A 26,094-nucleotide genomic window follows, 5' to 3' on the forward strand; every position below is an offset into this window, starting at 1 on the left:
CGGCGCTGTGGGGGCTCAGGGGGGACAGGTTTTGGTACTCACAGTATCAGAGTAGTCCTGGGGTCCCTCCTGAGGTGTCGGATCTCCACCAGCCGAGTCGGGGTCGCCGGGTGCAGTGTTGCAAGTCTCACGCTTCTTGCGGGGAGCTTGCAGGGTTCTTTAAAGCTGCTGGAAACAAAGTTGCAGCTTTTCTTGGAGCAGGTCCGCTGTCCTCGGGAGTTTCTTGTCTTTTCGAAGCAGGGGCAGTCCTCAGAGGATGTCGAGGTCGCTGGACCCTTTGGAAGGCGTCGCTGGAGCAGGATCTTTGGAAGGCAGGAGACAGGCCGGTGAGTTTCTGGAGCCAAGGCAGTTGTCGTCTTCTGGTCTTCCGCTGCAGGGGTTTCCAGCTGGGCAGTCCTTCTTCTTGTAGTTGCAGGAATCTAATTTTCTAGGGTTCAGGGTAGCCCTTAAATACTAAATTTAAGGGCGTGTTTAGGTCTGGGGGGTTAGTAGCCAATGGCTACTAGCCCTGAGGGTGGGTACACCCTCTTTGTGCCTCCTCCCAAGGGGAGGGGGTCACAATCCTAACCCTATTGGGGGAATCCTCCATCTGCAAGATGGAGGATTTCTAAAAGTCAGAGTCACCTCAGCTCAGGACACCTTAGGGGCTGTCCTGACTGGCCAGTGACTCCTCCTTGTTTTTCTCATTATTTTCTCCGGCCTTGCCGCCAAAAGTGGGGCCTGGCCGGAGGGGGCGGGCAACTCCACTAGCTGGAGTGTCCTGCTGAGTTGGCACAAAGGAGGTGAGCCTTTGAGGCTCACCGCCAGGTGTGACAATTCCCGCCTGGGGGAGGTGTTAGCATCTCCACCCAGTGCAGGCTTTGTTACTGGCCTCAGAGTGACAAAGGCACTCTCCCCATGGGGCCAGCAACATGTCTCGGTTTGTGGCAGGCTGCTAAAACTAGTCAGCCTACACAGATAGTCGGTTAAGTTTCAGGGGGCACCTCTAAGGTGCCCTCTGGGGTGTATTTGACAATAAAATGTACACTGGCATCAGTGTGCATTTATTGTGCTGAGAAGTTTGATACCAAACTTCCCAGTTTTCAGTGTAGCCATTATGGTGCTGTGGAGTTCGTGTTTGACAAACTCCCAGACCATATACTCTTATGGCTACCCTGCACTTACAATGTCTAAGGTTTTGTTTAGACACTGTAGGGGTACCATGCTCATGCACTGGTACCCTCACCTATGGTATAGTGCACCCTGCCTTAGGGCTGTAAGGCCTGCTAGAGGGGTGTCTTACCTATACTGCATAGGCAGTGAGAGGCTGGCATGGCACCCTGAGGGGAGTGCCATGTCGACTTACTCGTTTTGTCCTCACTAGCACACACAAGCTGGCAAGCAGGGTGTCTGTGCTGAGTGAGAGGTCTCCAGGGTGGCATAAGACATGCTGCAGCCCTTAGAGACCTTCCTTGGCATCAGGGCCCTTGGTACTAGAAGTACCAGTTACAAGGGACTTATCTGGATGCCAGGGTCTGCCAATTGTGGATACAAAAGTACAGGTTAGGGAAAGAACACTGGTGCTGGGGCCTGGTTAGCAGGCCTCAGCACACTTTCAATTGTAAACATAGCATCAGCAAAGGCAAAAAGTCAGGGGGCAACCATGCCAAGGAGGCATTTCCTTACACAACCCCCCCCCAAACGAAAGAGGATGAGACTAACCTTTCCCAAGAGAGTCTTCATTTTCTAAGTGGAAGAACCTGGTGGAAAGGCCATCTGCATTGGCATGGGCAGTCCCAGGTCTGTGTTCCACTATAAAGTCCATTCCCTGTAGGGAGATGGACCACCTCAACAGTTTAGGATTTTCACCTTTCATTTGCATCAGCCATTTGAGAGGTCTGTGGTCAGTTTGAACTAGGAAGTGAGTCCCAAAGAGGTATGGTCTCAGCTTCTTCAGGGACCAAACCACAGCAAAGGCCTCCCTCTCAATGGCACTCCAACGCTGCTCCCTGGGGAGTAACCTCCTGCTAATGAAAGCAACAGGCTGGTCAAGGCCATCATCATTTGTTTGGGACAAAACTGCCCCTATCCCATGTTCAGAGGCATCAGTCTGCACAATGAACTGCTTAGAATAATCTGGAGCTTTTAGAACTGGTGCTGAGCACATTGCTTGTTTCAGGGTGTCAAAGGCCTGTTGGCATTCCACAGTCCAGTTCACTTTCTTGGGCATTTTCTTGGAGGTGAGTTCAGTGAGGGCTGTCACAATGGATCCATATCCCTTCACAAACCTCCTGTAATACCCAGTCAAGCCAAGGAATGCCCTGACTTGAGTCTGGGTTTTTGGAGCTACCCAGTCCAGAATAGTCTGGATCTTGGGTTGGAGTGGCTGAACTTGGCCTCCACCTACAAGGTGGCCCAAGTAAACCACAGTTCCCTGCCCTATCTGGCATTTGGATGCCTTGATAGAGAGGCCTGCAGATTGCAGAGCCTTCAAAACCTTCTTCAGGTGGACCAGGTGATCCTGCCAGGTGGAGCTAAAGACAGCAATATCATCAAGATAAGCTGTGCTAAAGGACTCCAGGCCAGCAAGGACTTGATTCACCAACCTTTGGAAGGTGGCAGGGGCATTCTTTAAACCAAAGTGCATAACAGTAAACTGATAATGCCCATCAGGTGTGGAGAATGCTGTTTTCTCTTTTGCTCCAGGTGCCATTTTTATTTGCCAGTACCCTGCTGTCAAGTCAAAGGTACTTAAGAATTTGGCAGCACCTAATTTGTCTATGAGCTCATCAGCTCTTGGAATTGGATGAGCATCTGTCTTGGTGACAGAATTGAGCCCTCTGTAGTCCACACAAAACCTCATCTCTTTCTTTCCATCTTTGGTGTGAGGTTTGGGGACTAAGACCACTGGGCTAGCCCAGGGGCTGTCAGAGCGCTCAATTACTCCCAATTCCAGCATCTTGTGGACTTCCACCTTGATGCTTTCCTTAACATGGTCAGATTGTCTAAAGATTTTGTTCTTGACAGGCATGCTGTCTCCCGTGTCCACATCATGGGTACACAGGTGTGTCTGACCAGGGGTTAAGGAGAAGAGTTCAGGAAACTGTTGTAGGACTCTCCTACAATCAGCTTGCTGTTGGCCAGAGAGGGTGTCTGAGTAGATCACTCCATCTACTGTGCCATCTTTTGGGTCTGATGACAGAAGATCAGGGAGAGGTTCACTCTCTGCCTCCTGATCCTCATCTGTTACCATCAACAGATTCACATCAGCCCTGTCATGGAAGAGCTTAAGGCGGTTCACATGGATCACCCTCTTGGGGCTCCTGCTTGTGCCCAGGTCCACCAGGTAGGTGACCTGACTCTTCCTTTCTAGCACTGGGTAAGGGCCACTCCATTTGTCCTGGAGTGCCCTGGGAGCCACAGGCTCCAGAACCCAGACTTTCTGCCCTGGTTGGAACTCAACCAGTGCAGCCTTTTGGTCATACCAAAACTTCTGGAGCTGTTGGCTGGCCTCAAGGTTTTTGGTTGCCTTTTCCATGTACTCTGCCATTCTAGAGCGAAGGCCAAGTACATAGTCCACTATGTCCTGTTTAGGCTCATGGAGAGGTCTCTCCCAGCCTTCTTTAACAAGGGCAAGTGGTCCCCTTACAGGATGACCAAACAGAAGTTCAAAGGGTGAGAATCCTACTCCCTTCTGTGGCACCTCTCTGTAAGCGAAAAGCAGACATGGCAAGAGGACATCCCATCTCCTTTTGAGCTTTTCTGGGAGCCCCATGATCATGCCTTTTAATGTCTTGTTGAATCTCTCAACCAAGCCATTAGTTTGTGGATGGTATGGTGTAGTGAATTTATAAGTCACTCCACACTCATTCCACATGTGCTTTAGGTATGCTGACATGAAGTTGGTACCTCTGTCAGACACCACCTCCTTAGGGAAACCCACTCTGGTAAAGATACCAATGAGGGCCTTGGCTACTGCAGGGGCAGTAGTCGACCTAAGGGGAATAGCTTCAGGATACCTGGTAGCATGATCCACTACTACCAGGATATACATATTTCCTGAGGCTGTGGGAGGTTCCAGTGGACCAACTATGTCCACACCCACTCTTTCAAAGGGGACCCCCACCACTGGAAGTGGAATGAGGGGGGCCTTTGGATGTCCACCTGTCTTACCACTGGCTTGACAGGTGGGGCAGGAGAGGCAAAACTCCTTAACCATGTTGGACATATTGGGCCAGTAGAAGTGGTTGACTAACCTCTCCCACGTCTTGGTTTGTCCCAAATGTCCAGCAAGGGGAATGTCATGGGCCAATGTTAGGATGAACTTCCTGAACAGCTGAGGCACTACCACTCTCCTAGTGGCACCAGGTTTGGGGTCTCTGGCCTCAGTGTACAGGAGTCCATCTTCCCAATAGACCCTATGCGTTCCATTTTTCTTGCCTTTGGACTCTTCAGCAGCTTGCTGCCTAAGGCCTTCAAGAGAGGGACAGGTTTCTTGTCCCTTACACAGCTCCTCCCTTGAGGGTCCCCCTGGGCCTAAGAGCTCAACCTGATAAGGTTCAAGCTCCAAAGGCTCAGTTCCCTCAGAGGGCAGAACTTCTTCCTGAGAAGAGAGGTTCCCTTTCTTTTGCTGTGTTGTAGTTGGTTTCCCAACTGACTTTCCTGTTCTCTTGGTAGGCTGGGCCATTCTTCCAGACTCCAGCTCTACTTGTTCACCCTGTGCCTTGCACTGTGCTCTTGTTTTCACACACACCAGTTCAGGGATACCCAGCATTGCTGCATGGGTTTTTAGTTCTACCTCAGCCCATGCTGAGGACTCCAGGTCATTTCCAAGCAGACAGTCCACTGGGATATTTGAGGAGACCACCACCTGTTTCAGGCCATTGACCCCTCCCCATTCTAAAGTAACCATTGCCATGGGATGTACTTTTCTCTGATTGTCAGCGTTGGTGACTGTGTAAGTTTTTCCAGTCAGGTATTGGCCAGGGGAAACCAGTTTCTCTGTCACCATGGTGACACTGGCACCTGTATCCCTCAGGCCCTCTATTCTAGTCCCATTAATTAAGAGTTGCTGTCTGTATTTTTGCATGTTAGGCGGCCAGACAGCTAGTGTGGCTAAATCCACCCCACCCTCAGAAACTAGAATAGCTTCAGTGTGGACCCTGATTTGCTCTGGGCACACTGTTGATCCCACTTGGAGACTAGCCATACCAGTGTTACCTGGATGGGAGTTTGGAGTGGAACCTTTCTTGGGACAGGCCTTGTCTCCAGTTTGGTGTCCATGCTGTTTACAGCTATGACACCAGGCCTTTTTGGGATCAAAGTTTTTACCCTTGTACCCATTGTTTTGTGAAGAGGCTCTGGGCCCACCCTCCTGTGCAGGTTTTTGGGGGCCTGTAGAAGACTCTTTACTATTTTTAGTTTTGTTTGTCTCATCACCCTTCCCCTGGGGAGTCTTTGTGACCCCTTTCTTTTGGTCACCCCCTGTTGAAGTCTTGGACACCCTTGTCTTGACCCAATGGTCCGCCTTCTTTCCCAATTCTTGGGGAGAAATTGGTCCTAGGTCTACCAGATGCTGATGCAGTTTATCATTGAAACAATTACTTAACAGGTGTTCTTTCACAAATAAATTGTACAGCCCATCATAATTACTTACACCACTGCCTTGAATCCAACCATCTAGTGTTTTCACTGAGTAGTCAACAAAGTCAACCCAGGTCTGGCTCGAGGATTTTTGAGCCCCCCTGAACCTAATCCTGTACTCCTCAGTGGAGAATCCAAAGCCCTCAATCAGGGTACCCTTCATGAGGTCATAAGATTCTGCATCTTTTCCAGAGAGTGTGAGGAGTCTATCCCTACACTTTCCAGTGAACATTTCCCAAAGGAGAGCACCCCAGTGAGATCTGTTCACTTTTCTGGTTACACAAGCCCTCTCAAAAGCTGTGAACCACTTGGTGATGTCATCACCATCTTCATATTTTGTCACAATCCCTTTGGGGATTTTTATCATGTCAGGAGAATCTCTGACCCTATTTATATTGCTGCCACCATTGATGGGTCCTAGGCCCATCTCTTGTCTTTCCCTTTCTATGGCTAGGAGCTGTCTCTCTAAAGCCAATCTTTTGGCCATCCTGGCTAACAGGAGGTCATCTTCACTGATAGCATCCTCAGTGATTTCAGAAATGTGGGACCCTCCTGTGAGGGACTCACTATTTCTGACTAACACAGTTGGAGACAGGACTTGAGGGGTCCTGTTCTCCCTATTTAGGACTGGAGGAGGGACATTGGCCTCCAAGTCACTAATTTCTTCCTCTGTGATGTCATCATCAGAGGGGTTGGCTTTTTCAAACTCTGCCAACAGCTCCTGGAGCTGAATTTTGGTAGGTCTGGAGCCAATGGTTATTTTCTTTATATTACAGAGAGACCTTAGCTCCCTCATCTTAAGATGGAGGTAAGGTGTGGTGTCGAGTTCCACCACCTGCATCTCTGTATCAGACATTATTCTGCTAAGAGTTGGAATACTTTTTAAAGAATCTAAAACTGTTTCTAGAATCTAATTTCAAACTTTTAACAAACTTTTAAACTCTAAAAGACAATGCTAAACAGGGACTTAACACACAAGGCCCTAGCAGGACTTTTAAGAATTTAGAAAAATTTCAAATTGCAAATTTGGAATTTGTCGTGTGATCAGGTATTGGCTGAGTAGTCCAGCAACTGCAAAGTCTTGTACCCCAAGGCTGATCCACCAATGTAGGAAGTTGGCTCTGTATGTGCTATTTCAAAGTAAGGAATAGCATGCACAGAGTCCAAGGGTTCCCCTTAGAGGTAAGATAGTGGCAAAAAGAGATAATACTAATGCTCTATTTTGTGGTAGTGTGGTCGAGCAGTAGGCTTATCCAAGGAGTAGTGTTAAGCATTTGTTGTACATACACATAGACAATAAATGAGGTACACACACTCAGAGACAAATCCAGCCAATAGGTTTTTGTATAGAAAAATATCTTTTCTTAGTTTATTTTACGAACCACAGGTTCAAATTCTACATGTAATATCTCATTCGAAAGGTATTGCAGGTAAGTACTTTAGGAACTTCAAATCATCAAAATTGCATGTATACTTTTCAAGTTATTCACAAATAGCTGTTTTAAAAGTGGACACTTAGTGCAATTTTCACAGTTCCTAGGGGAGGTAAGTATTTGTTAGGTTAACCAGGTAAGTAAGACACTTACAGGGCTCAGTTCTTGGTCCAAGGTAGCCCACCGTTGGGGGTTCAGAGCAACCCCAAAGTCACCACACCAGCAGCTCAGGGCCGGTCAGGTGCAGAGTTCAAAGTGGTGCCCAAAACACATAGGCTAGAATGGAGAGAAGGGGGTGCCCCGGTTCCGGTCTGCTTGCAGGTAAGTACCCGCGTCTTCGGAGAGCAGACCAGGGGGGTTTTGTAGGGCACCGGGGGGGACACAAGCCCACACAGAAATTTCACCCTCAGCGGCGCGGGGGCGGCCGGGTGCAGTGTAGAAACAAGCGTCGGGTTCGCAATGTTAGTCTATGAGAGATCTCGGGATCTCTTCAGCGCTGCAGGCAGGCAAGGGGGGGGTTCCTCGGGGAAACCTCCACTTGGGCAAGGGAGAGGGACTCCTGGGGGTCACTTCTCCAGTGAAAGTCCGGTCCTTCAGGTCCTGGGGGCTGCGGGTGCAGGGTCTCTCCCAGGTGTCGGGATTTTGGATTCAAAGAGTCGCGGTCAGGGGAAGCCTCGGGATTCCCTCTGCAGGCGGCGCTGTGGGGGCTCAGGGGGGACAGGTTTTGGTACTCACAGTATCAGAGTAGTCCTGGGGTCCCTCCTGAGGTGTCGGATCTCCACCAGCCGAGTCGGGGTCGCCGGGTGCAGTGTTGCAAGTCTCACGCTTCTTGCGGGGAGCTTGCAGGGTTCTTTAAAGCTGCTGGAAACAAAGTTGCAGCTTTTCTTGGAGCAGGTCCGCTGTCCTCGGGAGTTTCTTGTCTTTTCGAAGCAGGGGCAGTCCTCAGAGGATGTCGAGGTCGCTGGACCCTTTGGAAGGCGTCGCTGGAGCAGGATCTTTGGAAGGCAGGAGACAGGCCGGTGAGTTTCTGGAGCCAAGGCAGTTGTCGTCTTCTGGTCTTCCGCTGCAGGGGTTTCCAGCTGGGCAGTCCTTCTTGTAGTTGCAGGAATCTAATTTTCTAGGGTTCAGGGTAGCCCTTAAATACTAAATTTAAGGGCGTGTTTAGGTCTGGGGGGTTAGTAGCCAATGGCTACTAGCCCTGAGGGTGGGTACACCCTCTTTGTGCCTCCTCCCAAGGGGAGGGGGTCACAATCCTAACCCTATTGGGGGAATCCTCCATCTGCAAGATGGAGGATTTCTAAAAGTCAGAGTCACCTCAGCTCAGGACACCTTAGGGGCTGTCCTGACTGGCCAGTGACTCCTCCTTGTTTTTCTCATTATTTTCTCCGGCCTTGCCGCCAAAAGTGGGGCCTGGCCGGAGGGGGCGGGCAACTCCACTAGCTGGGGTGTCCTGCTGGGTTGGCACAAAGGAGGTGAGCCTTTGAGGCTCACCGCCAGGTGTGACAATTCCCGCCTGGGGGAGGTGTTAGCATCTCCACCCAGTGCAGGCTTTGTTACTGGCCTCAGAGTGACAAAGGCACTCTCCCCATGGGGCCAGCAACATGTCTCGGTTTGTGGCAGGCTGCTAAAACTAGTCAGCCTACACAGATAGTCGGTTAAGTTTCAGGGGGCACCTCTAAGGTGCCCTCTGGGGTGTATTTGACAATAAAATGTACACTGGCATCAGTGTGCATTTATTGTGCTGAGAAGTTTGATACCAAACTTCCCAGTTTTCAGTGTAGCCATTATGGTGCTGTGGAGTTCGTGTTTGACAAACTCCCAGACCATATACTCTTATGGCTACCCTGCACTTACAATGTCTAAGGTTTTGTTTAGACACTGTAGGGGTACCATGCTCATGCACTGGTACCCTCACCTATGGTATAGTGCACCCTGCCTTAGGGCTGTAAGGCCTGCTAGAGGGGTGTCTTACCTATACTGCATAGGCAGTGAGAGGCTGGCATGGCACCCTGAGGGGAGTGCCATGTCGACTTACTCGTTTTGTCCTCACTAGCACACACAAGCTGGCAAGCAGGGTGTCTGTGCTGAGTGAGAGGTCTCCAGGGTGGCATAAGACATGCTGCAGCCCTTAGAGACCTTCCTTGGCATCAGGGCCCTTGGTACTAGAAGTACCAGTTACAAGGGACTTATCTGGATGCCAGGGTCTGCCAATTGTGGATACAAAAGTACAGGTTAGGGAAAGAACACTGGTGCTGGGGCCTGGTTAGCAGCCCTCAGCACACTTTCAATTGTAAACATAGCATCAGCAAAGGCAAAAAGTCAGGGGGCAACCATGCCAAGGAGGCATTTCCTTACACCCTCCAACAAGGGGTCTAAAAAAATATTAATTCATATGAGGAAATAAATCAGCTCCTCAAGGAGGTCAAAGAATTGTTAGTCCGCCAAGCAATAGAATTGGTGCCAAATCAAGAAATCATCAAGGTGAAATTATTCAACATATTTTCTAATACCAAAGGAAGATGTATCCTTGTGCATGTGCACTGCAGTGGGCAAGGCAGATTTGGTACTCGGAGATAGTACAACTAGCTCAAGAAAGATTTCAAAAACTACCAAGAAGACAGGATCTGCTATCAGTGGGAAGGGGAACAGTATTATGCACAGCACCAGAATATTTCAAATTAACGGCATGGCTCCTGAAGACTTTGAATTCGGTCACCTGCAGTTACCAGAAAATACAATGGCTGTGCTAAAGGAGGCAAGAAGACCAATAACAAGAAAATGTTATATGGAAAAATGGAAGAGATTCCAACTTTGGTATGTTACAAATAAGCTACTCAAGAAAATCACAAAAGAAAAAACTATTTTAAAATATTTAACACATCTTTTACAAGAAGGTTTTACATATTCATTATTAAAGGTTCATCTGGAAGCAATAGCGGCTTATAAAAGAGGACAAATGGAGAGAAGTGTTTTCACAGCACCAGTGATACAAAAAAAGATTCTAGATGGTGCAAAAAGGATAGCACCACCAACCTTACCTGCAAATACACAGTGACAGAGTAAACATGAAGACCAACCCACGCTTCCTCCCAAAGATATCACAGTTCCATGTGAACCAAGCAATATAATTGGTAGGCTTCTTCCAACAACCAAAACCACAACGAGAGTACTCTGTGCACGTGATGTGTGCAGGACTGTGATATATTACCTAGAAAGGATATAGGAGGTCACAAGGAGAAGCTAGGACTTCGTATCATTTTCAGAATCCAAGGCTCACCAATAACGAAGGGCACCATTGCAAGACAGATAGTACAAACGTGCGCTTGGAGACAAGACTCAGAGTGCATTCCACAAGGAAAAACAGGAGTTGATTGCCCATAAGCGACATATGTATGGCAGCCACATGAACATCAGTACAAAGTTTCACAAGACACTAATGAGTAGACATCCAAATAAGCAAAGAGGCACATGTGGGACAGTGAGTACTAAAACTTCTGTTCGCAAGCTCAAGCTCATTCTAATACTGCCCCATGAGTGACCTGATACCACTACAAAATGAATGCACAGCATGCAAGTCCAGACAAGGATTCATGCTGCAGAACGAAATTATTACTTACCAATAGGAGTAGTTCTGCAGCTTGAAGACTTTTCTGGATTCACAGACGACCATCCACCACCCCAGGAAATGAGGTGAGACAAAAAGGGGAAGATACTGTGATACCAAAAAGACAAACAAACGTAAAGAAAGTCAAGAAGGACAAGAGGAGTCGCCAAGAGAAAAAAGTATCTGAAGATGGAAGCAACATGCAGAGACCTCCATGATGCACATCTGACGTCATAACAGGATAGACATAGCACAAAATGGCTACAGACGACACCCAATAGCAAAAAAAAAAAAAAAAAATAGCACTAGCAAGAAGATGATGGACCCAACCACGAGATGGCAGAATAATGCACAGCATATGAATCCAGAAAATGCTTCAAGCTGCTAAACTATTCGCACTGGTAAGTAACCATTTCATTTTTCATCACTTAGACTCTGGTCTTATGAGTGACTCTGTAGGGTGAGGGATATGGAGAATATACCAGTACATGTTTACCCAAATGTGTAACACCAAGTTCCTGTGGATAGAGCACCATAGTGTGTACAACCCCTGCCACCCTCAAGTGCATGAGGAAGCAGATTGTACGGAGCAAAACCTTTAAGAAAAAGAAAATCACCGTGGCTCACTATGGCCCTGATGTGTCTGACATCTTTGGTCTCAAAGATCTCGGTGGCAACTTCAAAGAAGGTGAAGAGCTGTCAAGCATTTCGCAAGCCCAACAAGTACAAATACTGGATGCTTTGTCATTTGTGGACCTTGTTGTCTAAAAGGAGCCGAAAGCAAGGGTCCAGGACAAAGACAGCTTCTAAATTCCCAATTCTTCACCCAACACCTTGGGAGCCCTCCAGGGTTCAACCTCGAAAACCATTTTACCAAGAAACGCACCACCACTCCTAAGGGAGCTGGGCATCCAGTCTTGAGCCTGGGCTAGAAGATGCACCAACTTTCTGGTCCTACCTGCGGTTCTTATCCTGGTTAGCACGGAAAAACGATTTTGGCCCCAGAGAAGCCTCTTGACAAAAGCACTGAGCCTTGGCTCCATCCAAGTCGGTTTTGAGAGAAGAGTAGCCCACCCTGAAGCCGAAGTTGACACCTAAACTGTCTTTGAAAGCCCCCTGAATCCAGCACTGAAGAATCACTATATGTAAAGATTGAGTACTCTCCAGTGATTTAGTCGCCCAAGGTCCCTAATAGTAAGCAGCACTAAATTTACGTTCATCCATTCTCTGGGAAAATCGTTGCTCGCCCAATACGCACTGAGGATCCAGAACCATCATAGGCACTCCAGTAAAGAAGCGTAGAGGTAGTATCAGAGGAACAGAGAAGCTTCCTCCTATCCTGTATAATCAGTTTGCAGCCTACTGCCCTGTGTCACAATATCCTCCAATTACCCACTGTTCATACATAGTCTCTGATTGAGACAGTCACTATGAGCCCCAGGACACTTATTCAGAGCCCATGCCACTAAGTGATATAGGTGACCCATGGGAGGACTACTAACTCCACCCTCTAGATCATGTGAGCCTAGAGCACTGCCTTGTAAAGGCATTGCCTCCAGACATTACCACTGCATACCATGCTGTTATAAAGAAGGCATCGGAGCACCACCAAATTCAGCTACTCCTCATGCAAGAGTAGGAGGATTTGCTAGTGGAATTGTTGTCTAAGACGGAGAGGGCAGTGTGGTACTAGCCAGTGCTTATAAACATGACAAGGTATGTCACTGAAATCTTTAAAGAGCCAATGGAGGTTTGTTTATGTACTCCAGATATTATGCAGTGGGACAGGATCTTTAAATAAGACATTTTAGTGAAGGATGTAGTGACTGACCTGCTCTTAGTATGGACAATATGGATTTTCATAGAAATAAACCTGAGCAGTTAATGATAATTAGGATTCAATGTTACCTATAATTCTCTGACATCTCTATGTTCTGAGGCTGAACGCCACTTCATTTTTCAGTGCCTTTGTGGCATGTTTCATCTCGCAGAAATCATGAATAAACTGCTGGAAATGCCTCCCTTTTTTGTAATCCATACCTATAAATTGTACACAGTAGTCTGTTCGTCCTATCCTCTCAGGCCTGTTTTTTTGGGCTCTTACTATCTCATTAACTATATTGAACAAAACATCGTCATGCCATATGATCATTTTCATGTAGTCCAACCATTCATGAAAGCACGCTGTGACGTTTTCTTACAGAGAACAACACTCACATTCCTGTTCAAAATTATTAGTCACAATTAAACCTAACTTTTTTTGACAACTATTTCCACAATCATAGCACTATATTAAGCATACTGGCATACTAGCACTATATTAAGCAAAAAATGTTTTTAATTCCCAGTGCAAATGGTTCTGTCCTGGTGAAAATAGATGAAAATTGAACTCTCTCTTAATTCCAGAAGTTACTATCATAGTTCTTTTTCCTGTCATAGCCATTTGACGAGTAAAATAGCCAAATATAGGGAGGTATTTATCCTTCATGTCAGTGAGTGTTGTGCAGCACTTTCGTACAGATAGGAGTCATTCATTGATATTCAGTAGCTTTCACAGTTTCTCTTCATGGCATTTTCATTGATAGCCACAAGCATGAATAGCCACACCCATATGCAAAAGCCGGAGAACTTTTTATAAATGACATATATAATACAATTTTTCCTTTAAAAATTTCAATTTTTGATAGTGTTCTTTTTATTGACATTTTTTAAATAGACACAGTAAAATAATGAAGGCCCTTACAACATTTCAGGGTGAATATTTCTAAATAATGCATTAATTTATAGCATATTTACCCAATTTAAACAAACAGCAATGTGTCACATTGTGTTTTTTAGTCTAATAGGCCAAGCCCCAATATCTTATAGTGTTTTTAATAGCACGCTTTTGCTTCCTATAAAAGTGTTTAACATATTCTTAATTCATCTAATACACTTTTCTATTTGGTGGTGCTAAGGGATCTGACGTCTCGAGGTTTCAGCGATATCTCCCTTCGTGACGATAGGTCCCAGTCTTAGGAATATTTTTGGGTTTCTAAATGGATCAGGATGTTCAGCAGCACTATTCGCATGTGTACGAGATAAGCCTCTGTTCAGTGCTTCAGTGCAAGTATGTTCAGTCGATCCCCAGAAACCTTCTCAGAGTACTACAGATTCAGGCTCTATGAAAAAGGTCCCCATCCTCAGTTTGGCACTGGGGAGAGACAGTTAAAGAGTTTCTGAGCATAACTTCACCCTTGTGTAATTATCTTGTTGTAGATAGGTAAAATGTGTCAGCCTAAATTTAGCTGTAGTTGTGATTTCGCTGGGTGGCATAAGTGCCTCCTGCCACGCTGTTTCTTCCAGAGGGCCCAGATAACACCCCTATGCTTCTCTGGGGCAACTAAAAGTATAGTGTGTGTTAATGATCTATGTACAATGGAAATCTTCTTTCCCTTCTCCATGGTGGGTTATTTTTCAAGGGAACTAAAGTCCGGCACTTGTTCTAAATGGGCAATGTAGGAAGATATTATATGTCAAAATTGTAAATATGTATAGAATTTTGAGATCCAGAGTCCGTATTTCTTGTTTAGTTCTGTAAATGGTTCATAGCTTCTAAAGGTATTATTCCTAGTCAATTCCATTCTTCAAAATCTAGTAGAGCAGTCACCAAGAGGAGTAGCATGCCAACAGAAAGTGGAGCTTCTCTGGTGAACTTCCCTTGCCACTGTATTTGCTTCAGTGCATCTTTCCATGTTCACCCCGGGGTCCATCTCCTGGAGGTCTCCCACCATTGAGGAAAATGTTTCATGGTAGAGCTTTCTCAGTGCAGGATCTACGTTGTGGTAGTACAACCAACCTTTCACCACAATGGTGTGCTGCGCTATAGTAGAAGAAAAACTCAGCTGTGCCCTTTTTCCCCTAAATGGTGATTTGTAGTACTTAATTATGGCAACCCTGTGTGTTTATGCCGTTGGAATGAATGTATTGTGGCAGTCAGTCTTTTTCCAAAACGAAAAAGGCAGAGTAAAGAGCTCATTTTTTATCATTAGCATATATGAGAATATTGTTTTGCCCCTATCTGGATGACTGGCTCATAATTACCGTGATTCAACAAACACTTTAGTAGTTCCATACAACTGTGAACATTCTGCACTGTCTAGGCTGGCATGTCATGCTAGACAAGTTTATGTCAGTTATCAGTCAATCCATTCGCTGTTTGGCAGAGTAGTGATTACTTAGGAGACAAGTGTGTATCCTTTGGAGGAGAGACTGCCTTCTGTCAGTCTGACGTGTCTTCAAAGGACAGTGCATTCATTGGCATGTCAAATCTCATTCTTATTGCAGTAGTCTTCTCACATTTTCTGGTATTACTTAATATCCCCCCCCACCCCAACCCCCCACCCCCACCCTTTCATATGGCCATTCGGAAGAACATGGAAGATGAATTATGCCAATAATCTAGCAGTTTGGAGAGCATTTTGACTCCTGCCTCAGCTGTGATGCAATCCTACTTCCGGTTGAATCAATTGAAAAAAATAATGAAGCAAGTTCCATTTCACCAGGACATTCAAACAAAAGAGAGCCTTGGTAAACACTGCCTTGATTGGTTGTGGAGTTCCATTGGATCATCTGCAAGCACAAGGATGGTAGTTTCAAAAATATGTCTCATCAGGTCAACCTTCTGGAGCTCAGAATAGCACATCCAGGTTTCAAATCTTTCCTACTAGCTTTCAGGACAAACGTCAGATAGACAAGGAGGGACAAAAATGTATAACATTGCTGTAGAACTACATATGATCTGGAAGTGTTTCAAAGCCAGGACCTCCAGGTAACTACATTTCACCTACAATGTGCCAAGCAGACATAAATTCCTCCTGAATGTTTTGAGAAATCTTTGAGTAGGCACTAACGTGATCAGCTATGAGATATTTTCTGTGACTGTGGTTTTCCTCAGATTACTTTGTTCATTGGTATAGGAAATGAAAAATCCCAGAAATTCACGTTCAGACACCATCAATGAAGTAGAATGTCCTTTAGATCGATTGGGTAGAGAAGTTTCTTTACACATTTCCACTAATACCTCTCTTACTGTCTACATCATAAAGCTGACATTCTCCAAGATCTGTTTCTTGTTGACATCTTAATACTGGCACATGCAATGGGGGTTCACTGACCTCTTCCAGCCAGCGGACGACCACACAGGAGGTCTGATTCACAAGTTTGTATCCCTGATCTTTTTCTATCTTGGCTGCATAGCTTCTAAACCCCTGCAATATGTATATTCGAATGTCCTTCATGGCTATTGTATGGACATTTTGAAGGAGGCTAAGTGTCCATCCTCCAGAGTGTATTTGTAGATCAAATTATTTTGGTGTCCATTAATAAATGATTACTGCTTACTTTGTCACGTGAAATACAGGCATAAATGCTAACAAACATAAGCTCTGGGTAGCATCCCCCTTCGATGAATGAAATTGAATGATGTTACATTCTTCTTAACATTTCCTGTGGTAATTCTGTTATATGTAAGTGTATACAAATGCATTTAAATTGTATTTTGTCATCATATATAGAGTCTATAGTTTAATATCTCTCGCATGTCTCATTGAGAGAATTCAGTATGATCAATTTTTTAACTCCATACATTGCAGGATGATTCTGAGGATGAGACACCTCCTGCTGAAGATCCCTTTAAGAAACCATTATTACCAGTGTTTAAGAAAAAAGAGGCATCACCACCACCCCCTGCACCTGCACCTGCACCTGTTCCTCCACCTCCTCCTCCTCCTCCACCTCCTGTGGTAAGCTTTTGTCTGTACATTCATTTTGTTTGGTAAAGTAGTGTAAAGTCATGTTGCATAGTTCAGTGACAGTGTTTTCCCGTTCTTGTTGTTATTGACATTTGTAATGTTTTCCTTTTATTTTGCTTGTATATTATTTAAATCCCCTGTCTCTTGCTTTCTGGCTTTCGATGCAGTTTAATTGAATTACTCTAGTATTTCCTTTACGGAAATATCTAACATATTACTAAGAAAAGAGCCTTGGCAAGCTAGCTTTGAGTTGGCCTTTTTTAATGAAAATACTTCTGATTTGTATAGCAGAGTGACAGTACAGTGGCCTTTTTGGCATATAAATGGATAACGTGGTCTGCTGCAATTCCATGTGCTGATATAAATGGATAGTGTAATGTATTGTAACAAACAATGAGTTGTATCATTATCCTGGTGCAGCTGGACCACCCATTCTTTAACTTAAAGCACTATTGAAGGTAATAGTGTTCTGCAGCTTTCGGTCCTTCATAGATTCGCCCAAGGCTTTCAATCTTCTGTTAATATTGCTAATAAAAAAAAAGCAGTACACAAAAACAGTCTTTAATATTGTCCCTTAAGCACCTGTGATCCAGACTCTGGCCGTTAACAAGAAGAGGCACACATTTCTGCACCCCGAAGTGCTCACAGTTTAGGTTTTTTACTGCAAGTCATGTGTAAGGGAACTCTCTAGAGTGGTGCTGGCAGAACACTTACTGAAATGTTCACTCTTTATCCTGGGATTGTTGGCTTCAACCTTTTTCCTAAGCCCCACGTTCAGAATAGTAAGTAAATCTCTCCTTTTTTTGTTTCTGTGGGAAGGGTGGGCCCAAGGAAAAGCAAACTTCAAGCCACTGCTGACACGCTATCTAAAGCCACACAGTTTCTCTTCAGGACCAGCACCAGCAGGAAAGTAAGTTCCCTGGCCCAAGATATTTTGCAGGTGTCATCTGCAGCTCAGCCCACTCAGCTTCAGCCACAGCTACTGAGTACCAGTGCCACCATTAACTGAGAAATGATCACACTCAAACATGTAGAACATTTTGGACTATACCAGTCACCTCAACCTGTAGGGATGGCATGGAAGTGCTCCTAGTATAATTCTTTAAAAGCCCATTAAATAATTAAGCACTCCATTGATGTGATCTACGAAACAATAGGCATGCAACACCACTGTGTCATAGAACCTCTTAAATAAGTGCTAGAGTTTAAAAATAAATGATGCTACTGAGCACCAGTAAACACTGGTGCAAATTAAGCTCTGGTGCTACTTAGGGGGCAAAGATGATGTCCACATACAATCCTCCTATGAAATTGCCTCCAGCCGAGCCACAACCTTAAACAAGCACTGTCAAAGTCAATAGGCGTGGTGTCAGTCTCCACCCTTTTGGCTTTGTCAGTGCTTGTTTTGTTAGACATATTATTTTAGTCAAATCAAAAGCTCTTTCGCATAAACCAGACCTTAAAATGCAATATCTGCATGCGCTACGCAACCAAGACATTCAGGAATGGCAAGAGTTTACTCACCTCCAAGAAAAGGAAATTAGGTATTGTGTGTACACTGGATGGAAAGGCAAAATCTTTGTATGTAAAATCTTTACCTGGGTTAGGTAGGAAGCCCTCTCCCCTTGCCACTTAGGGTACAAGTGGCACCCTAAGAGAGCTCTTTGGCCAATCTCCAAGAAGATCTCCCTTGGAGCAGAGGAACTGCTTCCCTGAATCTGCAGGTGTCAAAAAAAGAACTATGAGGACAGGGAGAGCCAAAAACCTGATGCCGGACAGCACAGCTGCATCTGAGTTGCCTAGCCCAGCCTTAAGAGAGCCAACGGTGCCAGAATGATTTTCTGGCTCCCCAGAGATGAAGCCCACCCGAGGCTTGCCCTCTGAGGACTTCCTGATTGCATCTGCATCCTGTTTCTACAGACCCCCCTCCAGCGCGACCACCTCTGGTAACAGTGACCCGACGGTCCACTGCACCCGGACACCCCGGACCAAGGAGAAACGGACCACTGGCGTCTCTACGTCCCCTGGACTTGAGAGACCGGAGCCGATTTGTTGGTTCGGCTGAACTAGTCCCCCAGTCCACACCTGCAGCCTGTTTCTGTGGGCCCCTCCACCACGATGGCCACCGGTGGCAGAAACCCGACAGTCCAAACCACCTCTGCACCTGGCCGCCACAGATCAAGGAGAACAGGACTTCTGGTATCCCTCTGTCCCCGAGCATCGCAAGACTTGAAACTTCTTTGTGGTTCACCTGGACTGGACTCTCAGACCAACCCTGCAGCATCTTTGTGACCAGACTGATCCCCATAGACTTACACAGTGCACCCGACGCTGAACTGCACCCAGCTGCCCTAGTGCCGTTGGTGTGGCCTAGGGCCCTGCCCTGTACTCACCTTAAGTCCAGAAGAGTGGTCCTGTAAGTTGCTATGAAGTATTTGTTTACAGTGTATGTTTTTTTCCCCCCATAAAGTAGCATTGGAGCTACAGAAAAATGCACTGTTGACTTTTAAAAACTTTTGAAAACTCTTATTGTGTGTGTGTGTGTCTCACTTACTGCCTATGTGTGTGCCTTAAATGCTTCGCAATAGCTTCTGATATGTCTAACTGCTCGCCCACACTACCACAAAAGAGAGCATTTGGTTTGTCATTTGTGCCTCTGTGATACCTTTGGGAGTTTGCCTGGACTTTTTGCACAGTGTACCTCTTTTTGGTCCACTATATAGAAAGCAAGCTTCCTACACACAGTACTTTCTAAAGCAGTAAAAATAGTACACATAGTTTATAATGGCTCCAAAATATTACTTTGATTAGCTTATCCACATCATTTATAAAGAACGAAACTTTTGGGCCAATCAGGCAACAGCACCCTCTAGAACACTTCCTACATCATGTGAAGGGAGGCCCACTGAGATCTCCTCGGTTGTTCAGCGGCCACGTTTTGAGTAACCCAAAGATAACTTTAAGCTTTCATTTATCAGAGACTGCCAATATGTCAGAGCCATAAGGAAAGGACTTTTCAGTCCCTGTTGGGACCTGTGGATAAAAGAGGCTACACTCTGAGGAGCCACAAAAGGAATGCATCTACTGCCTTATTCCTGCCTACAAGGTAGAAAACTGTGCGATCAGTTGAACCCTTTCTTCCAAAACTCTTAAAGATAGACATTGTGACAGGTATTGTGGCTGCAGAAATTAAAATCAAGAAAGTCTGTTCTTTCTGAAGAGGATAGTGAGGATTCCACACACTCACAGGATAAGTCAGCAAAAAGGGAGAGGTCTCACCAGAGGTCACCTGAGGCGCCTAAGAAAGCCTTTAATAAAGACTCACCATGATTCTTCCAAATTTGTTTTACACACAGAGATAGGGAAAAACTCCACAAAAGCCACAAGATCAGAGCCTACAACTCCTGCTTTGAAACTGGCTTTCCTTTCCCAAAAAATCAATGTGAAAGCCAGACTGGCTGCAAAGATGCCATCGACGACAGTATCGCCGTCAAAACTGGCTATGATGACAACAGTAATGACGACCATCTCAACGTCCACAACGCCGTCGCCGGCAAGCCTAACGACACAGTCCACTACAAGTGTGTTGACAATTTAATCGGCAAGACCTTTGATGACGTCACAGCCTTTGGCAAAAACACCATTGTCGATGGTAAGACCACCACCACCACCGAAGCAGCCAGCATTGCAGTTGAGAACTTACCTGACAACAAGATGGTTGTTGGTGCCTTCTACAACTGATAAAGCAACTCAAGAAATGTTGTGGCCAGAGCACACTTCACCTAGCAAGGTATCTCCTATGCTGCCAAGCCATCTACAGGATATAGAGGACTCAGATGATGATGGTTTGTTTGAAGCAGCACACAGTCCCTCCGAGCTTATTGTTAAATAACAGGAGGAGGAGGAGGTGAACTACTACGAACAATGCTATGAACCAAATCAATAGTAGATAGAAAAACCTAAACAGTACGTAAAGCATTTTCAACAGTTCGTTCAACCTCCTTCTCAAGAAGGTATGGTTCAGGTTCTGATAGCCCTAGTTCAAGACCTACAGGGCATGTTACAGGACTATTATAAACCATTCCTAGAACCTGCAGGATCAAGCTCTTCAATACATCAACCTCAAGCTCCAACACCAAGAACTCCTTGCCCTATGCCACCACCTGCAACTCATAGAATGGCTCCAGTGTCTAACATTGTAAACCATCCTGTGGACGAACCATCTTCCTCGGCTGAGGACAGGGAGAATGGGGAAATCCCAGATAATCACTCAACTTCCAGCGAATGGAATGATGATCTCATACCAACACCCTCTCCACCGGGCCACAACCAGTGGACTCTGCACCGGATGATATCAGACGTCTCTATAGTCTCATGGAGAGAACAGTGAAATGATTTCAGTTGCCTCTAATGATTAATCCGATTGCTTCTTGTGTGATTTCAAGGGACTGCAAACAATATCTATTAGACCTATCCCAATAGTGGATTACATCTGGGAGGAAGACATAAACATTATGAGAAATCCTTTCACAGTTTCATCTGTTCTGCCAAGGATTTATAAAAAGTACAAGGGACCTGAGGATTCGCCTGCGTGTCTGATACGACATCCAAAACCATATTCTGTGGTGAGACAGGCGGCCCAGAGCGGGTCCAAGAATCCCCCAACACCAGTATCAACCCCTCCTAACAGAGAAGGCAGGTGCCTTGATAATATAGGCAAAAGGTTCTCGACAATGTCCACAACAATGGTTGGAGCAGCCAGTAAACTACCCGTATTGGCAGATATGTTTGACAAATTTGGTTAGACATCACAGCATATATAGATGTTCTGCCTTAAGATGATAAAGGTGTAGCAAAGAAAATCTGGCAGGAAGGAGAGAGAACCTCATCAGAGTTAATTGATTGTGCGATGGATATATCCTCAACAGGATTCAGACAGTTGGCAGTGTTCGCGGTTCTTAGGCATCAAGGGTGTTTGACAGCCACATCATTCAGGCCTAAAGTGCAGAGAAAATTTTGGATATGCCATCAGACGGAGAGGCTCTGTTTGGCAAGCACGTTGATGACACTTTGCAAGCAGTAAAGGCGGACACACACACAGCAAGGTATTTGGGTACCTTGCAGATTAGGAAGTGCCTTTTCGAGGGACGCATTATCAGCTCTTTCAGCAGACGTATAGACGGCCCAACCAACCTTGTAGATTGCCCCCAGCAGCAGCTTACACCAAACAACCACCAAGGAGAAAGCAAGCATCTCAGATAAGCAACAAGTGACGGTTGCACCCTCTACAGATCAACCTGTGGGAGCAAGAATTTCCAACTATTCCCATCAGTGGCAGCAAATAACTTCAGACAGATGAGTATGGGATCTCTTAATATATATCACATACTGTATAATTCATTCAGATTCTGCCGACCACCACATCAAGGGAGCACACCCACCTCCTCACCATCTGCTTCAGAAAGAAGCGTTAGCTATGCCGCAGAAGGGAGCAATAAGAGAAGTCCCACACACTCAAAAAGGAATGGGTTTCTCCTTCTGTTTTTCCTAATAATGATGAAATCAGGGGGATGGCAACCCGTTTTAGATCTACGAAGGTTGAACAAATACCTGAAAAATATGTCTTTTTGGGTGCTAACCCTTCAAAACATCCTGCAGCTCCTCAATCACAGACATTACATAGCAACCTTAGATTTACTGAAGGCATATTTTCATGTTCCTATTCATCCAAAACATCAAAGATTCCACAGATTCAGGGTACTTACTATCAATTCAAAGTCCTACCTTACATCTTTACGAAAAGTCTAGCCCAGATGGCAGCCCACTTAAGGCAAAAAGGTTTGCAGTTATTCCAGTACCTCAACAGTTGGCTCATTAAAGCACCAACTGCCCATCAAGCGTCAAAAGCAGCAACGGCCTGGCTGCGGTTGTTCCAAAGTTTGGGTTTAACCATCAGCTATCGGAAATCACTCCTCCATCCATCAATGAAATTAATGTTTCTGGGAACAATTTTGATACACTCCAAGACAAGGCATTCTTAATCAGACGAAAGACAGAGAAGACTCATAATATTAGTACAAAGGTTATCGAAAAGAAAGTCCATTTCAGTTTGCCTTTTCAAATCACTTCTAGGGATGATATCTTCTGCCATCTCACTGGTGTCCTTTACCCGCCTGAGAATGAGTCCTCTACAGGAAGCAATGGATTCAAATAGAAGACTCTTTCGCAGATCTCATCAATATCACACCGACCATGATGACGTTTCTACTCTAGTGGACAGAGGTCGACAATCTGTCATCAGGACTAACATTCTTATCCCAAATACCCGCCTGTCATTACCACAGACACTTCCCTGAGCAGTAGGGGTGCTCATTTGCAGGACCTCTAAATAAGTGGCAAAGGGACCGTGAGCCAAAGGAAAATGTATATAAACTTCCTAGAGCTATGAGCAATTTCATTAGGCCTCTAAGCTTTCCTGCCAAGAATAGTGGGATCATCAGTTCTAATACGCACAGACAACACAGCCAGCATACACTACCTGAACAAGCAAGGGGGCACAAGGTCTCTGGTCCTAGCCAAGGAAACACAGAGAATCTGGGAATAAGCTTGGACACATGAAATAACATCATGGGCAGAATGGCAGGTGCAAACAACAGTTTGGCAGATACCTTGAGCAGAATAAAAAAAAGCTGCCACAAACAAAAAACTTCCAAAAATGAGGCAAGCCACACTAGATCTCTGCGACGCGAGAACTGGAAAGGCCAATTTTAGGTTCACTAGCACCCTCAAAGAGGGTTTTGAGGGCACGCATTTTCGATCATATGGTCAGGGATCTTCGGATCACTTTTTCCCCAGACACCTCATGAAAATGAAGAAGCTGTGTTAGATCATTTTGATTGCTACGTGATAGCCCAGACAACACTGGTTCACAGAACTACTACTACTATCAGAGACAAGTCACTTTCAGCTGGAACCTCGGAAGAAATGAACGATGAACCGCAACCAAGTATTTCATCCAAACCTAATTTCCCTGCAATTATCTGTCTGGATCCATGAATTCACTACTATAGATATCCCTCAATCAATTGTGCAAAGATATTCTTGCAAGAGACAGAGCTGCTAACAAGGCATACAGATTAAAGTGGAATTGTTTTTGTTTATGGTGCCAAAAGACAAATGTTCATCAACTAATATTTCCTGAGTAAATCTTACCTTACCTGCTATCAATGGCAAAGTCAGGCTTAGTTCACACTTCTATTAAAGTTCATCTAGCTGCAGTTTCAAAATACACTCACACATCTGGTACTCGATCCTTATGGTCGAATAAAGTCATTAAGCAGTTCCTTAAAGTTCTATTTAGAGTCTTCCCTCAGATAAAGTCTCCTTCTCCAACCTAACAAGCCAACTCATTTGAACCCCAACAGAGATCAAATTTCTGTCATGGAAACTGGAGTTGCTATTGGCTCTTACATCAGCCAGAAGGGTGAGTGATATACAAATGTTCACTATTAAGGAACCTTTCTTGAATTTTAAGGATGATGCAGGTATTTTAAGAACTAATCCCAGGTTTGTTGCAAAGATCCCTATGGGCTTTCATCTAAATGAACCTATTGTTCTCAAAAACGTCTTCCTGATCCGCAGCCAGGAGTGGAAAAATCAATGCACACACTAGATATAAAGAGGTGCCTAAAGTTTTATTTGCATCGCACTGGACAGTTTGGAAACACAGACCAGCTGCTGATACCATATAGGAACCGTAACAGAGGTGGTCAGGTGTCTAAGACAAGTACAGCTCGATGAATATCAAATGCTATCAGGTTGTTCCATTCTAAGGCTGGTAGGCCTTTGACAGATAACAGGGCTCGAAAAATCTACTCAGCCACTCGCTATGGCGAGTCTTAGTTGATCGGGTTGAGCTATTTTTAGGACTTACTCGCCCCTTCTGGTGAGTTGACAAACAAACAGGTGTTTTGTTCAGTTGAAAAGTGGAAGGGCAATAAAAGATGCCTTTAAATCTTGTTCTAATGTCACATTTGCTCTGTATTCACAGACAGAGGTCAAAAGACAGTTTGTCTTACAATTAATTTTCCTTCTGACTGCAGGGATCCAAGACTTTGTAAGATGAACTGTGTGACCTGCTGTTTAGAGTGTAAAATAAAAGGATATAGGGTATCAGGTTTTTCCTAACACACAACATTTAAATTACTAAGTCAACTGTGCAAACATTTCAAAATATATTCCAGTAGTTGTGAAAGCCCATTATTTGTATTTCTGTGTGATGAAAAAATATTTTAATGTGATGAAAACAAATCTGGATACTTTGTGTTGATGTGCAAAGGATATGTCTTCTGAAACCCGATTTTCACATATTGTTAATACACTTTATAGTTTTATCAGTTGAAAGGTTTTTGGGCATTTCTTGGAAATTTAGCGTGTGTAGATGAAAATATGCTACCAAATCATGGTTTAGTAATATATTTATTAAAAGTGAGTGTTTAAACCAACTGAGAAACACTTCTGCACTGATGGTAATGCTATTAGGAAACTAAAAGAAGTCAGGGGTCATGTGTCCCCTATATGTGGGCTAGATTGTTGTGGTACATGCAGCAAACTTTAGTCTGCTTAATAAAACAAAATAGTTTTTTTTTTGTACTGCAGAAATGCTGAGCTCACATATTTGAACGTGCAGTCATATCTGAGAATGAAGAAAAAGGCGACTCAACTATTTGACTAGGATCACACAATTTGAGACCTGTTTACGGGTCAAGTACCTTACAGTTAGGTCGAGTAGACTATTTAAGTTACGCGACCTGCAGGTCTAGTAACAAAGTTATGATTTTTCAAGGCCTGGATAAGGTCAAAGACTACTAGGACAGTGTTTACATCAACAGCTCTAGTTGCTGGAGTGTCTATTGAAAGCATATGCTGCACAGCAACATGGAAAAACTGGCATATGTTCACCCCGAATTATTGCCTGGAATCATCCCAGCCCAGTGATGCGGCTTTGGGACAAGCAGTATTGCACCATCCATTCCAAGAAGGTGATTGAGCTTTGTTTGAACATATTTATACCCACTGTCCGCTATTATGTTTAGCATGATCTTCTAAACAATTATATAAGGCTATCTATTGTGTTTCAAGCATGTGAATCTATGAAAGAAAACAAGCTACTTATCTGTAACTTCAGTTCGCCAGTATTGGTAAATTTCATGAATTCACCCTCCTTACTCCCCATAGAGGCTCTCCTTCTTGTATGTGAGGATAATTCCCACTAGTGCTTGAAAGGATGACAGAAGATTATACATAGTATTCTAGAGGGTGCACTCGCCTGATTGGCCAGAGTTTGGTTCTTTGTAAATGATGTGGATAAGGTAATCAAAGTAATGTCTTGGGGCCAGTATAAGCTATGTGTACTGTTTTTACTGGTTTAGAAGGCACCGTGGGACTCTAAGCTCGATGGTGGGAAATGATTCAAGCATGTGAATCTATGAAAGGTACCAGTACAGGAGGAACAGCAGTTACAGGTAAGTAATTTATTTTCACTTAATGTATCTTTAAAAATCTATACCTCCATAATGCTCCAGTGGATCTTTTTAATTTTGGTCTCCATATATTCATAAAAATACAGTCTATTTCTATAAAT

The 26,094-nt window shown here is 44.7% G+C and overlaps 1 protein-coding gene across 2 annotated transcripts in view; it reads left to right on the forward strand.

Annotated features, from left to right (window-relative positions):
• Positions 1-26,094, forward strand: part of RBM6 (RNA binding motif protein 6) — a 1,032,809-nt gene that overhangs the window by 874,334 nt on the left and 132,381 nt on the right. For both annotated transcript variants that reach the window (XM_069206836.1, XM_069206837.1), the window contains one exon: positions 16,293-16,442. In XM_069206836.1, coding sequence (XP_069062937.1) covers positions 16,293-16,442 — 150 coding nt within the window. The remainder of the gene's footprint in view (positions 1-16,292; positions 16,443-26,094) is intronic.

The sequence above is a fragment of the Pleurodeles waltl genome, chromosome 9 (assembly GCF_031143425.1).
Source record: "Pleurodeles waltl isolate 20211129_DDA chromosome 9, aPleWal1.hap1.20221129, whole genome shotgun sequence".
Classification (NCBI taxonomy): domain Eukaryota; kingdom Metazoa; phylum Chordata; class Amphibia; order Caudata; family Salamandridae; genus Pleurodeles; species Pleurodeles waltl.